At 37.7% G+C, this 15,352-nt stretch overlaps 1 protein-coding gene across 1 annotated transcript; it reads left to right on the top strand.

The window, feature by feature from the left end:
- Positions 1–5,283: 5,283 nt before the first annotated feature.
- LOC105061389 (monodehydroascorbate reductase 3, cytosolic) lies at positions 5,284–11,754 on the top strand. Its single transcript, XM_010945414.4, has 10 exons — positions 5,284–5,516; positions 5,935–6,006; positions 7,762–7,813; positions 8,868–8,948; positions 9,530–9,648; positions 9,860–10,079; positions 10,387–10,505; positions 10,608–10,733; positions 10,998–11,138; positions 11,224–11,754. Exons 1-10 carry the CDS (start codon positions 5,466–5,468, stop codon positions 11,545–11,547), a joined length of 1,305 nt encoding a protein of 434 aa, XP_010943716.2. The 5' UTR covers positions 5,284–5,465; the 3' UTR covers positions 11,548–11,754.
- Positions 11,755–15,352: the final 3,598 nt, after the last annotated feature.

Raw genomic sequence — 15,352 nt, 5'->3', positions numbered from 1 at the left:
TCGATCACTTCGGCCTTGGCCTATTTATATTCTCGCTGCAAACAGCAACCAGATAGATTAAATAACTATAGGGCTTGTATAAAAGTAGGGCTGGAACTAGGGTGGGTCGTAGCACTGTCCGAGTTCGGTCCGAAATAACTTTTGGATTTCGGATCGGGCTTAGGTTCGATTTTTTTGAAAAAATATAAGTTCGAGCCCAATTGGGCCAACCCTCTGCTCGCAATGCTGATCTCCGCCGTCTTTGTCGGTTCTGAATGTTCTTCATCTCCATTGTCGGCGGGACCTTTACAGGGCCAAACATGATCGTTGATGGAACCCTCATAGGGATCCTTTGTCAGTTTTAAAGCCTCGTGCTGTCGTGGGGTTGGTTGATCCCGTCGGGCGACTTCGACCACCGATGATTGAAATGAGCGATCTTGGGGTTAGGGGCGTCGCTCATTTTCGTCGGAGACAGCTGCGGAGGAGGGGGCTTATAAGAGAGAAGCTGCCCCTGGTGGAAGACGTCGTCGGCGGAATACATCTCCTCAGCAGCGAAGAAGTCACTGGAGAAGAACTCGAAAGTATCTGTAGGAGGAGGAGATAATTGGCCATCATTAGAGGAAATGGTGCCATTGGACCTATCATCACCAGCCAAGGATAAATTTTCCTTTCCATTATGAATAGCGATGCGACGTCGCAGAGCAAGAGGGAGAGGGAGGTGGAGTCCTTACCGTCAGATTCGTTAGAGTTATCGAAAAATCGAGAAGAAAAAGAGGCTCGAGCTTTAACCTAGCTTGGGCTCGGGCTAGGCCAAAGGTCTGTCCGAGCTTGGCTCGAAATGAAAACGGACCTTGTTTCTAGGCCCAAGCTCCGTTTTAATGATTTCGGGCCGAGCTTGAAGCCCAACCTAAAGCAGACCCAGCCCGATGGGCCTCGGGCTAGTCCGAGCCTACTTCTAGCCCTATATACAAGTGGGGATTTGGAATGGGGATTATCTTGTAGGGGTACAAGCCAGCTAAGATGTCAGTGTTGCACAAAGATTTGACCCTACTGATAATTCCACGTCGTTAATTGACTTAGACCTGGAACAACTGAAACTAATTGGCAGTGATTACCGATACTGCCTACGTAAAGGAGGTAAAGCCCTTTAAGGGCTTTGTGCAGAGCCATCAGACTCTACAGGCATATCAGGACAAGTGGTGAATGATGTTGCTTGTGCATCACAGTTGGATAGAACCTTCAATGATAGGATCAAGGTACTTTTTCTGTCAATTTGTTGTTGCTAAAGATCGGTTTGATTTAGGCGATGAGTTGGTTAGTACGCTAGGAGTTGGATGAGATGGTCAAGGGATCCAGAAAGCTGGCCAACAATCTTGAGGTAATTGATGGTGGTCAAATCTTTACTCCAACATTATGATCGATCCTAACTGCATCAAAAATAGAGGAAGTTTGCTTGTTGGAGGTTTTGGACGAAGAACTCTCCAATGTTTAAGTCAGATTACCTCAGAAAAATAATGGAGATTCTAAGTGACAATCAGATAGAGAGAGAAAGAAAGAAAGCTCAAGTGAGGGAGAGAGAGAGAGGGAGGACTTTGAGAGTTCCATCACAAAGGGACTTCACTCAATATAAAATCACCAGAGATCTGCCTTGGATCTCCATTGACACTTAAACTAAAAGTTTCGATTTAGACTTATTTGGAGGACTTAGACTTATTTGGAGGATCAAAACCCTCCCCCCTGCCCCCGAGAAGTGGTTTATAACTTTATATAGGCAAAGTTTGAAGCTTATTATGATCCGAATGTTATGATGTGTGAGGATGGCCATTGCAGATAACTATTTGTACACCCAGAATATATTGTAAGATACATCTATTTGTACACCCAGAATATATTGTAAGATACATCTATTTGTACACCTAGAAGATATTGTAAGATATGTATCTTACGATTATGGAGGTCATTCTGCAGTTATAGGTCAGTTGTTATCAAATGGTGGGAGATTTGGACATCTCTCTGTGCTTTTCAAAATAGCCATATGATAGAAACTAATTGGTCGAGGTAAGGATTTCGTAGCTAATTCATGACATACCCTGATTGGTTGGTGTTGCTCTTAACTCCTGCGCGTGAGGTCAGACGGTCGAGGTGACAAAGTTGCACGAAGGTGATGCTCGAGCTTTGGCTTGAAATCTTGCAAAAAAGTCATATTGGAAGTTTTTTTTTGGTGAGAACCCTCTGATGCTCAAGTTAGGAGATTGAGATGGAGAACAATGAGAGGAAAAAAGTGGACTTGAAAGCTTATCTTGGGGGTCCCCATATCCCTCTATTTATAGAGAGGAAGTTAGAGTCGTGAACGCCTAAAAGTTTGGTTGGATCTCAGGTATTGCGTGTAGATTACGCTAGTGGAGGATTATTTTTGTTCGGGATATGATCCGATCACAGAGATATTCTTCTTTATTTGGACTTTTCTAAGTTGCAAGAAAGGTGAATTCTATCAATAGAGAAGACTTTCAGCTGTAGGTTGGTAGGGGGCCATCCTGAAGTACCTCATTGAGGGCCAAGGTGATTATCTCGATAAGAGCTGAGAAGCAAACTACTGTGCATTATCCCATGTGGACCCATGCTAGTTTCAGGGCGTGCACTTGGCACCCTTAGGTCGGCTATGGACACATATCGTGCTTAACTAAACCTGATCTTCCAGTGTCTTTGGTTGGTGTCGAGGATGTAATTGATCGAGACTGAGGTAAAGATCCATAATAGTCGATTATATCACATCGATTGACGTTGGTTCTGAGGTAAATCAAAAACAAAAAAAATCCTAACAAATGGTCAGAAGGATGAATAGGTATACTTAGTTTATTTAGTTCTATATTTCTTGCACTTATTAACTACTTCTTATTAACTAATTATACAAATTAATTTTTAAATATTAATATTTTAATAATTAAATAAATTATTAATCGATTATTATAATATAATTATTATGTATAAGATAAATACAATGATTAAATAATATTATTTCTTTATTTGAAAGGGCATCTCGTAAAAGGAATCAAAATACTATTCCGCTTCGTGTCCCAAATATTTTTCTTTCCGACTCGTTACCAAATCTTATCAAGGAGCGGAGACATTAGGATGAGTTAGCTATCTTCAAAAGATAAAGACAATTCTTTCATGAAGACTTTTGACCAAGATCCCATGTCGTGGCTGACATAAGAAACGCAGACAAAATAATAACATCAATACATATGCTTCCTCTCGACCTATTTTGAGCCGCAATTGGTATTTTCTGGAAACGCGCGCGTGGCATCTTTCCCCTCCCTGCCCCCAGGTTGGGCCCCAAAGGATTTTATTGACTCTTGATTTAGTTCCCAAGAGAAATAAAAGGTCCACCGGCAAAAAAAACCTTTTCTCTTTGATAAGATGGTAAGATGGATATACTTTATTTTATATTTTATGTTATTTCCAAAGCTTTATCATTTTAAATACCTAAAAAGACTAATAATATCTATGTAACCGTATGTTTATATATACTTTTTCTTAAGGCTTTCTAAGATAATTTAAGATTATTTTCGTTTATATTATAATTAAAGAGTTATAATTATTTGACTCGAAAATAAATATTTTATATTATATTATAATTTTGTGTAATTTTTTATTTATTTTTTAATAAAAACTATCGATGGTCCTTGCATTGGGAAGAAGGGCATGGCAACCTCTGGTTAGATAATGCAAATGCATGAATATGCCACCAAAATCAGAAGGGTTGGCGGTACAGGTCTCAGTACTTTAAGTGTTAAGGGCTTTCACCGTCACGTTACTGCCCTTTTGAAAGAGAAGAAGGTAATCAGGTTCTACAAGTTTAAATTACGTATTTACTGGCTAAGGCTATCTAAAATAAAGCAAGGTAATAAAGCAAATAAATAAAAAAAATGCAATGATAAGTAAAGATGAACAAAATGGTAGGTGTTTGATTGTCAATTATCTTCTTTTAGAGTTACATTTTAATATTTATATCATGTATCCTAAATAAGTATATAACATCCACTTCAAGTGCTAACATTTGTCCACATACACTTTTCTTTAATGGTTCCAATAGCTAGAACCAATTACTCCGACTTTTCATATTTGGAGAACCACTTTGCTTTATATCATTTCACAATCCTTTTGCCAAGCCAATGGGAAAATCCCCACAGGTCATCGCATCCAACGAGTCTCAAGCTCAACATGGTTATTCTTTACTCGATGATGCCTTCAATAGGCTATCCAGCCTATCTTGGAATTCCATTTGATTTATTGGATGCCTTCTAACATATTTATCTAGGCTACTCAACATATTCAGAGGGATCTAAAGATGCTAAAGCTCCATTCTTTGGTTATTAGTTTGCAATGCTTGTCAATTATGGATGCTTGTTTCAAAACTTCCCCGTCATTGCTTTGTCCTGTTATTGTATATGGCAAGTAGACGTCTATCCTCATGTCATGAGTTCAAATGTGACGTAAAAATAAATTTAGACGATGTTTGGTTCGTAATCAAAATCAAAATAAAAATAAAAATCAGAATGATTTGAAATCAAAATTAGAATGATCAAATTCTTCGAAGCATTTAGTTCATGATCGAAATCAAAATTGAATTAAAAAATTAAATTCATAAAAGAGAATAGGGATTGAGTTGTATACAGATGGAGCTATTTTCATTATATTTCGGAATCAGAATCGGAATGAGACTCTTTCCAATCAAACGATTGAAATGAGAGTATTCATTCTCATTTCGATTTCAAACCCCCACTGCTCCCAACCAAATGCTTCTTTGGTAGAATGAGTGATTTGGATTCTTAACTAGGTTGATCTACCATATTTTGGATCCTTAATTACTTATGTGTTGTGTGCGATTTATATAATAAAATTTATTCATATTTTTATAATTATATAATTAATATTAATTTTTATTAAAAATTTAATTTATATCCAAATAATATCTAACTTATCTAATTTACGTGCGGGCACATGTCAATTATTTTATGGTTATCCAACTGACAGCCAACCAGCCAGCCTAAAAGGCAAGGAAAAACCCTTTTTTTTTTTTTTTTTTTGATTCGTGCGTGTGTGTGTGAAAGGAATAATCCCAACAGGTTATATTTTGGCAGTCCTACGGTTGGCATTTCCAGAGTAGGAACGAAAAATATGGTAACTAGAGGGTCGCCGTGATCTGGTCCAGGTCATTTTTTGGAAGGCTATCGTGGCCAGCGAGTCATCATCGGAGAATGACGGCCCAGCATGCGCCGCGTGGAGCTCGAAGGTTTACGACTTCCGTGTGCGCGCCCCCGACCATCCTCCAGCCAATGGCGAACGCCCTTTTCACCCTCTCCCATAAATAATCCCACCTGGCTTCCCACCCACCGCCTCCCTCGCTCCTCCTTCCATTCCATCCATCTATACATCTGGATAGAGATCTTCTTGGGCCTCTCATCTACCAAATCGATCGATCCATGGCGGCGAAGCACTTCAAGTACTTAATTCTTGGCGGTGGTGTCGCAGCGGTGGGTTTGGATATCCTCTTCCTCGATTTCCTTTCCTCCGATCTCTTGATCCGATGCTTCTAATAGTTTTTCTTTCTTTTCGTCTTGTTTTTGGGTGATTATTGGTGATGCGATAGGCGTTTCAGTCTCTCACATGTGTATCGATTTTTGATTATTAGTGATGGGTGGATTTGAAAGTTGCTTGATGATTGATGGTCTTCTCCGATATTAGGGGCTCTTACTTTCGCCAGTTTAGGATGCTTTTGAGAATTTGAGACTGTTGTGGGTTTGAATTTTTCTTCAATTATCTTGAGATCTGGGTGATTAATTACTCAACTACACCGGGGTGGATGGGATTACAATTTGCAGCATTCGATTCTTCGCTATCTTATTTTTTTTATATGACAAAAATCATGTTTTCTGGGTTTTGTATGTGCAGGGTTATGCGGCTAGGGAGTTTGCAAAGCAAGGAGTCAAGCCAGGAGAGCTGGCAGTCATATCAAAGGAGGCGGTATGGTTTTATTTTTGTTTTTGTTTTGGTTTTTTTGATTATTAGACGTCTCAGTTGTTTCTAGATCACGGCAAGTGATGGTCGATTTGTTCGTGTCACACTTATTGTACAAATCTGAATCTGTAAGTTCCTTGTGATTATTCTTTTTATGGTTTTAGTCATGTTTACTTGGATCTATACAAGGTGGAGTCAATAGCTCTTTGGCTGTTTAAATGGTTTCTTGTATCATATGTTAGGCTATGAAAAGTTTGTGCTTGTGTTGGTACAATAGAAAAATTTCATACTGTATTTTCAGATATCTTCATCATATTTTCTGTTGTCATTTTTTTTTTTGCTTTTACCTTTCCTTCTTTGAAGGCCTGTTCAAATGAATAATGGCGACTAAACCATAAAATCAGTTGTGTTGCAGATGCCTCTCTTACAAATACACAATTCTGAGGAAATTTAGAATTGTGTGCTTGACAATTCTTGTTAATGGCCGTAAAATATTGCACATTCTTGTTGGTGGCATCCAGTTCCTTAAATCCCAGATGCTGTTAGAAAGCTCTAAGGTTGATAAAAATAACTTTGCATTTACAAAAGTTCCTGCTTTGCACGTCTAAATGCATTGTTAGGTTAGTGGTGGAGTGTGTGGCGTGCAAACTACACTAGATGGTACTTATGCTACCTATATCTGAGGTGGTTCCTGTTGTCTTGTATCTCAGCAGTGGGGAAAGTAATTATAGTTGACTGCTCAAATCCTTTTGATTTTCAATTCTGATGTGAATGTGACCTTGTAAAATACCTTAATCAATGGAAGGAGCCTTTATTTGCTCTTATTTGTGATCAAAGTGCAAAGTTGCTTGTAACGTAGAGAAACTTCTCATTTAAATTCATAGTTTCTGGAAAGGAGTAGCATTCTACTTCAGATGAAACCGGGTACAAAACATCGGTACTAAGAGCTTTTGTTCATCATCACTTTGCATACTTGAATTCCTTTCAGTTTGCCATTTACTTCTTTTCTCATTTTTGCTTCTGGAGAGTTAATCTCACTGCTCAAAACCTGAACAGGCTTGATCGAAATTTTGAAGTTACCGCATGGCTTACTGATATGCTGGCTGCAAACACAGAAAACACTGATGTTAATTTCACATAATAAAAACCTGTATAAGGAAATTTCTTTGGAGCTAGATAACTTTTTGTTATTATGTCATGTATTTTGGCGACCACGCAGCCATTATTGCCAACAAACCAGGCCAAGTACTTGAACTGGTGGAGATGTATAATTCTATAATTGGAAAGTTCCTAGTAATATACAATAACAGACCCTGTATATTGTTTTGCAATTCAGAACAATGAGATGTGGTGATACTATCATGAACTTTGATATCAGGTGTCTGAGAATTTCATTGGTTCTTTGAATATTTCTTGTCTTGAGCTTTAGAAAGTCAAACAGACTCTTACCATAAAAGTGGATCATTTCACTTTCATTTCATAGGGATGATATAACATGCTTCTCTGCAGTCCATCCTGATTAGATGTAGAACTCCATAGAACTTTGCTGCTAATGAAGCAAAAGGGCATGCAGTATGAATATTTTAGCACACGAAGTGAACTTTTATTTAAGGCAGAACTTAAAGTTTTATCCTTTTATGCTCTAAAGTGGATTTTACATGAATCATTGCCAATGTTTTATATAGTTTCTCTGTTTGGACACCTTAATTTTTGTTCTGCATATTCATAAGGTATGTGTTTCTTAATAAGATTATATTTCAGGTGGCTCCTTATGAGCGTCCAGCACTTAGCAAGGCTTACCTTTTTCCTCAAGGTAGGTCATGCAGCATATTCTCAAAATGGTTTATGATATCCTTCTGTGCATGCATTATTGTCCATTCATTTTGCTTTCATATATAAGACTCTTTATCTGTGAATTCCAGCTGTTAACTTGTGAATTGCACCAATAATGTTTTTAGTATTTTCCCACTTAAAAACCATACTTCAACCTTATTGAAGATTGATGCCATTTTATCAGTTTATTTAGCTTTGTATATTTTCGAGTTTACTGTCAAATATGTTCCATGTTGAAGCACATTTGCAATTAAATATTAGATTTTTCTTTCCCATTATTTGGTTGATTTGTATTTGTGATGGAGTTTAAATATGGCTGCGAGGATTCGTGCGGGCGTGTATTTAGTCCCACATTAATTATTCGTTAGGAAGATCTTGGATACTTATATAAAGCTAAGAAATTCAAATAATATCTTCTGCTAGCCTCTTTAGGTGGGGTCCTAAATTGTTACAGATGATATCAGAGCTGATCCAGCTCATAACGTATATGGACTAGGGGATACTGCAACACGGGTTCATTGGACTGATCGTGGACTGATTGTGGTATTTATAAATGGATGTATAGATTTGGATCCTTAGTCTGGTGAGGACATCAGAGTTTAAATGGGGGGAGTATGTGAAGATCCGTGCGGACATGTATTTAGTCTCATATTGGTTATTTATTGGAAAGATCTTGAGTATTTATACAGGGTGAAGGAATCTAAATAATACCTTCGGATTAATCTTTTTGGATGAGGTCCTAGTTGTTATAGTGGTAATCATTATAATTGTTGATACAACCCTATTTAATGCCTTCCTGTTAGTATCACATGTAGAAATGTGTTAAAATAATTTCATCCAGGCGTTGTAACTGCATGCATAACTATAAGTCTCCGAGCAATTACTTGTTAGGTGGTCCATATCAGTAACATTGTCTTTGATTTAAAAAGAGGTTTTGGCTATTAAAACAACTAATGACTCTTTTAATAGTAACCATGTTTCAGTGAATGCTTTTTAGTTTCTGTATTTACATTTATATTGTTTCTAATTTGCAGGTACTGCAAGGCTCCCAGGCTTTCATGTATGTGTTGGAAGCGGGGGAGAAAGACTACTTCCTGAATGGTATACAGAAAAAGGTGAACCTTGTTTCCTCATTTTTTTTTGCTATATTGTTTGCTAGCTTTAGTTTAAGATGAGTGTAACATATGGACATTCAAGAGCAGACATGGTAGCTGAAGTGCGAGTGCATATAATATTCTTGCTTGTGTTTAGCTACTTATATATTAATAATCTTGTTGTCAATATAAAGATAAGAATGCTACACATTTAAGCATTTCCCGATAAAGAGACAACTATATAGAAGTAAATGATATGGTTTTCTTGAAGTGCATGATCAGATGAATAGATAATCATATCCGAATGTTGTTTTCTTTACGAAGTCAGATGAACATGTCAATGCTCGTGTCTGCTAGTTAGATCAGTTGTGCTGTGTAGTTCTTTGTACAGTACCTGTCCCAAAACAACGTGGTCTTATTTGTGCTTATTATAGCTTTATTGCCTTTTCAACTAACATGTCAATTGTGCTTATATGCTTCTACATGCTTAAATTAGCTTGCTAGTTTTATTGGTTCCTAAAATTGCAACTTGCTTTAGATGGAAAAATAAATCTTATTTTAATTCTCAGATTTTTTTTACTGTTATATATTTGTCATTGCAGGCATAGAGCTGATACTCAGCACGGAAATTGTGAAAGCAGATGTTGCTTCAAAGACTCTGACAAGCGCTTCTGGTGCAGCATTCACTTATGATATTTTGATCATTGCTACTGGTTCCACTGTAAGTTAGTAGAAATAAAGTGTAAAATTAAAATTGAAATCTTTATATTGTGTCAATTCTCAATCATGGAATGAGATTATATATTATCTGTCATGCTTCTAATGCTGTTTGTCTCATGACCTAAGGTTCTTGACTCTTTAAAATTTTCTATAACCAAAGCACTAAAGCATGGCATCCCTTCATTGCTGAGGTAGATTTTTTCCTTATGCAGGTTATAAGGCTCTCTGACTTTGGTGTTCAAGGAGCAGATGCCAATAATATATTTTATCTGAGGGAGATTGATGATGCTGATAAGCTGGTGGCGGCAATACAAGCAAAGAAGAATGGAAAGGCTGTGATCGTGGGAGGAGGATACATTGGTCTTGAACTTGGTGCTGCATTGAGGATTAACAATTTGGATGTCACAATGGTGTACCCTGAACCATGGTGCAGTAAGTTTCATTTTGCTTCCACCATATGAAATTTTATCATAAATATAGAATCTACTCACCTGTTCTTCCATTCACCAAAATCAGTTAATTAAGCTGTACATAATTATGAGTAAAATGACAAATATTTGTGATTGCAAACAGAGCACTCCCTAATGATCAAAGTTATTTGATCAGTTGAAGATCTAAGATTGCATCATTATAAAATGAAAAAAAAAAAAAAGAAAGTTGTTTAGTTAAAGCCATGTCATGTTCTAACTGTGGGATCCTTTGCACACTTGAACATCCTCATCACTCCTTGTTTTTGCAGTGCCTCGCCTTTTCACATCAGGTATTGCTGCTTTCTATGAGGGTTATTATGCAATTAAGGGAATCAAAATTATTAAGGGCACAGTAGCTGTTGGATTTGACTCTAATGCGAATGGCGATGTAAGTTACCTGACCATATCAAACCTCGACTTGTACGTTGTTTTGTTGGGCATATATGTGCCTTCTGTATCATTATGTGAATGCATAGTTTATATTGATCAGGTAACAGCAGTGAAGTTGAAGGATGGGAGAGTGCTTGATGCTGATATTGTGGTTGTTGGTGTTGGTGGAAGGCCTCTCGCAGCACTTTTTAAGGGCCAAGTTGTTGAGGAGAAAGGTGGAATCAAGGTCAAAATTCTCTCCTTTGGAGTCTACCTTACAAGCTTCTTTCTTTTTCTTTCCCTTTCTGTCTTTCCTTCTTGTTGTCATGAAGTTTGTGATCCATTGAGAAATGTTTACATGAAAATGGCAGAAAGAAGCTAGCAAATATATTAGAAACATGAAAAATATCAATATATGGAAAGCGTTGGCCTATAATCTATCTAGCCACTGGTTGTGATTGTTTTTAGTCTTGATGTGAAAAAAAGCTTTATCTATCCTTTTTGGTTGCAGACTGATGGATTCTTTAGAACAAGTGTTCCTGGGGTATATGCTGTGGGAGATGTAGCAACCTTCCCCTTGAAACTGTACTATGAAATGAGGAGAGTGGAGCATGTTGATCATGCCAGAAAATCAGCAGAACAAGCTGTTAAGGTAACTGAGTTTCAATTAGTTGTAATGGCTGCAATGCATGTAAATTCGGTGGTTTGCTAAGTTTATGATTTTGCTACGCTGTCAGGCAATCAAGGCAAGTGAAGAAGGAAAAGACATTGAGGAATATGACTACCTTCCATATTTCTATTCTCGTGCCTTCGATTTGTCTTGGCAATTCTATGGAGACAATGTTGGAGATACCGTTCTCTTTGGTGACAATAATCCTGCATCAGCTAAGCCGAAGTTCGGTTCTTACTGGATCAAAGATGGGAAAGTGGTTGGAGCCTTTCTGGAAGGCGGATCTGCAGAGGAAAACAAGGCCATAGCCAAGGTAGCAAAGGTTCAGCCACCAGCAGGAGATCTTGAACAACTGACAAAGGAGGGTCTTACATTTGCATGTAAGATCTAATCCCACAGTTGAGCAGGAGATTGGGCAGTCAGTATGATCGGCAATTGCATTTTCTTTTCAGATAGATTGTCATCTTGATTGTGGTTGAGATAGTCTATACTTAAAATAACAATGATGCCGTGTCTCTGGTGGACCTTCAGTTAAACCGATTCCCAAATAATTTTGTATGTATCAACCTTTCTCAATCTATTTTTATCGACTTTCTAAGTGATAGCAGTTTCTCCATGTTTGAATGGAGTGCGGTGGAATTATTCCTCCACATTTCAATATATTTTTTTCTATAAATTGCTATTGCTGGTCAAAGATAGGATGTCCATTTCCTTGGATCCTTGGACCGTGATTGTCTAATATACCATACCATCCAAGTTTGAATGCAAGACTCTAAAATGCAGCTCTTTTGGTCTAAAGCGAAAACTTGGGAAAATGCAATTAAAATTGTTAAATTGATTTTTATCCTATAAACACAACTGTTATAAATATATGTACTTAAGAGATTATAGTTTTTAACATCCCAAACATTCTCATAGATAGATGTGCTTGCAATCCTATAACAGCTTTAACAAGGTATCCCCAAGTGAAGCCTCGTTGCTTTTAGCAGACAGACTTGTGGAAGAAGGCCTTTGGAAAAGAAAAAAAAAAAAAAAGAAATAAAAACAAAACCGTAAACCCAACACTGCCGCCTAATGTCTCATCGTGAGGGTGTGGCTGTTTTTCAACGTGCACCTCTCTTGATTGCTGCAACGCAAAAAAAAAACAAACTTATTTTATTGGTATGCGCAATTAGTATCCGAGGACGTCAGAGCAAGTGTGAAGATGGGTGAGAAAGGACAGACTTATGGCCTCAAAGGATAGACTTGAAGGTGCCATAGTTGACCGGGCAAGGAGTGCCCTTGAATCGATAGAAGAGTGGAGTCCGGATTGAGATTAAATGGATAGGTGATCTTTATCTATTATTTAATTTAAAAAAATTTATAAATGATCGATGAATATCTTGTCTATCAATTTATATTTTTAAATTTAAAAATATAAAGAAGAGTGGTTGTGCATGATGAGTCTGTATATTGATAAAATTATTTTTATTAAGCTTTTAACAAACCATAAATCTTTACGCTTTTTCTTATCGAAGCATCATTTAATAAAAATATCGCATAAATGTCATATATCTTTTTTTTTTTAATATTCTATATCAAATCAAGAAGAAAATCATTTTCATTCTTTCTTCTATATTTCTCTCTTGTCCATCTTTTTTCTTTCGTGGTCTTTTAATTAATATGAAATATAAATTATCTTTTAATTAATATGAAATGCGAATATGAAAGGATACCTGAAATCAAGTCCAATCAGCCTAAATGGCACAAGAAGTATTCTTAATTAGAAATGAACCAACCGAGATGGTCTGCAGAAGTCAAATCTAGGTGACCACTATCGAAACAAGGTTCCAAATCCTCTTTTCATCATCGTGCATTCTTTTAGTTTTATTCAATCAAATGCACATGGTATGCACCAGCGTCCTGGTTGTGGAGGCACCAATGAACACAAGGATGATGATCTTACCAAGAAAAAAACACGGATGATGATAGGATGAGGCTGCGGGCAGCCGAAGCTCCTCTTCGTCAAGATATCTTCCCTGTTGGCACTTTGATACTCACTCGCCGATGCTAAGGCTGACCGAAATATGTCTGATAGCAATCGCTTCTCACCATGAAAGATGACCTTGTTTCTGCAGTTCCAACAATGCTACAGATGTATGCCAACTTGGACTCTGAACCTGCCGTGCTCGAAAGTGTTGGTTAAGACCATGTTTAGCATCCAACAAGATATTGATCGAAGGTCCCCATCTGATGGACGACATCCCATGTCTGTCTAGATTTAGAAGAATGGTAGGTAAATATTGCATGATAGACATCTTCAACTCCATTGCATCTCTAAGAAGCTGGAGAATGGATCCCTCGGCCATAAAGAATGGAAGCGCAGGGCATTTTTTCCCAATTCATCCTCCATACACGAGTCTTGATTCTAAGATGGACCTTGAGCATCCAAATCTAGTTAAAGTTATCATCAGAAGTTGTAGTAGCTGTTATATTATTCTCCTTCACATATAACTTTTGTTTTGGAACTCTCGCTTCAACACAGATGGTCAGCAACTTGAGTGCATGATCGAGGGGCATAAATAATGGAGTGGACTATTTGCTTAGAAAAATATTGATGCTAAAGAATGATGTTCCATTCACCATTCTGTAGGATTAGATCACTTCAGTATTAGTTCGACATTGGTACAGGCATTTTCGATAGGGAGAGACTGGAACCAAAATTGGTATGGAAGATCAATGGACTTTCCATCACTAATCGACCATTTGAATTGGTCACTGATTTCCTCATCCCGTCTTCTCTGAGTCTTCCAATTAATTGAACTTGAGGAAGAAGCTTCTTGATCCAACCAATTTCCTTGAATGTTTATACTAATGTCTCCAACACCTTGGTCCATATGTTATCCAGCTGCATCACAGCTTTCCCTGCAGACTTGGACAATGCAGCCCTGTACTAATCTTCCAAGTCGGGAATCCAGGTCCACCACATTCTTTCTGCTGACAAATAACATGTCATGATGCCTCTGCTCCACAGAATGCTCCCGTGAAAACATCCGATGAACCTTTCCAACCACCTGAGAAAATTCAAATTGAAAACAGCAGTTTGTCTTAAAGCGGACATCGATAGTTGAATCTAATCTAGAATTATTAAGGTCAGTGACAAATTGGAAGTCAATGATGCAGACCTAGTTGCTCCAATTGGTACACCAAGATGGCTGCCAAGGCTATTACATTGTTACCCACCAAAATTGAAGGGAGCTCTGGTACACATGCCCGTAGGGTTTTTGGACTGCAAATCACAGAGTACATATGACAAGATTGGGCACAATAATCCATGAGAATCTTCTAAATGCATCGCAATCTTTAGCTCTTGCCCAAAATGCAAAAATCACCTTATAGCAAATGAAAGAGAGCTTCATACCTTCCTCTTAGGTCTGTATCCATATGTTTACCATAGATATCTTAGTACCAGACACATAAGGTGGTCACATGGGTGCCATTAACAACAATTGCAAATTTTAGATTCTTGTACAAACACACAACCCAGCAAATCCACATATTTTAAAAATGAACATTTGGTGTCTACCACTTGAAGCTCTGTCAGGAGAATATGCCACTTCCTGTGCAACCAATACGTTGTTATCTCAGGAGAAACGTTGCCTGCTCCTCTAAGATCAAATTACACAGAACCCCAATGACATTATAAACAGTATTGCAAAGACTTAATTAGCCCGAAATGGCTTGGGTCTATAGGATTAGGGATTTCAGGAATAAAACCAATGAAAGTTTCATTCCAACCTCTAGGCATATTGCCAGTGTTAAAATGTTGATGCATTGCCTTCATAACATCCTGCACGACAATCTCCCAATATCCTTTGAAAAAATTCAATGGAAAACCATCTGGCCTAGAGGCCTTATCAAAAGCCAGAGATCTTAGAGGTGCCCTGATTTCAGAATCCATAATTCGGAACATTCACCGTCAACCTCAGCTTGAGAAAAACCTCTTTGTACAGCTGGGTGAATTGGATCATTGTTTATTGTGTTGGCAGTGCTTCTTCAATTAAAATATGTAAATATAGCCTAACTGATCTGCTGATCAAATTTGATATGTTCCACCCCTTCCAATTGCAACAGCTAAATCCAGTTTCTCTTTCTTCTGATGATGGTAGACCGGTGAAAAAAATCCTGTATTCTGATCCCAGCCCTTCAAACATAAT

This window comes from Elaeis guineensis, chromosome 7, assembly GCF_000442705.2.
Source record: "Elaeis guineensis isolate ETL-2024a chromosome 7, EG11, whole genome shotgun sequence".
NCBI classification, from domain to species: Eukaryota; Viridiplantae; Streptophyta; class Magnoliopsida; order Arecales; family Arecaceae; genus Elaeis; species Elaeis guineensis.
This window is presented reverse-complemented; position numbering and strand designations above follow the sequence as displayed.

Excerpts from the sequence above, each read along its gene's own strand:
- LOC105061389 (XM_010945414.4), top strand. The coding sequence starts at position 5,466 with ATGGCGGCGAAGCACTTCAAGTACTTAATTCTTGGCGGTGGTGTCGCA. Across the intron at positions 9,649-9,859 it reads TCATTGCTACTGGTTCCACT|GTTATAAGGCTCTCTGACTT; the intron begins GTAAGTTAGTAG and ends TTCCTTATGCAG. Across the intron at positions 10,080-10,386 it reads GTACCCTGAACCATGGTGCA|TGCCTCGCCTTTTCACATCA; the intron begins GTAAGTTTCATT and ends TTGTTTTTGCAG.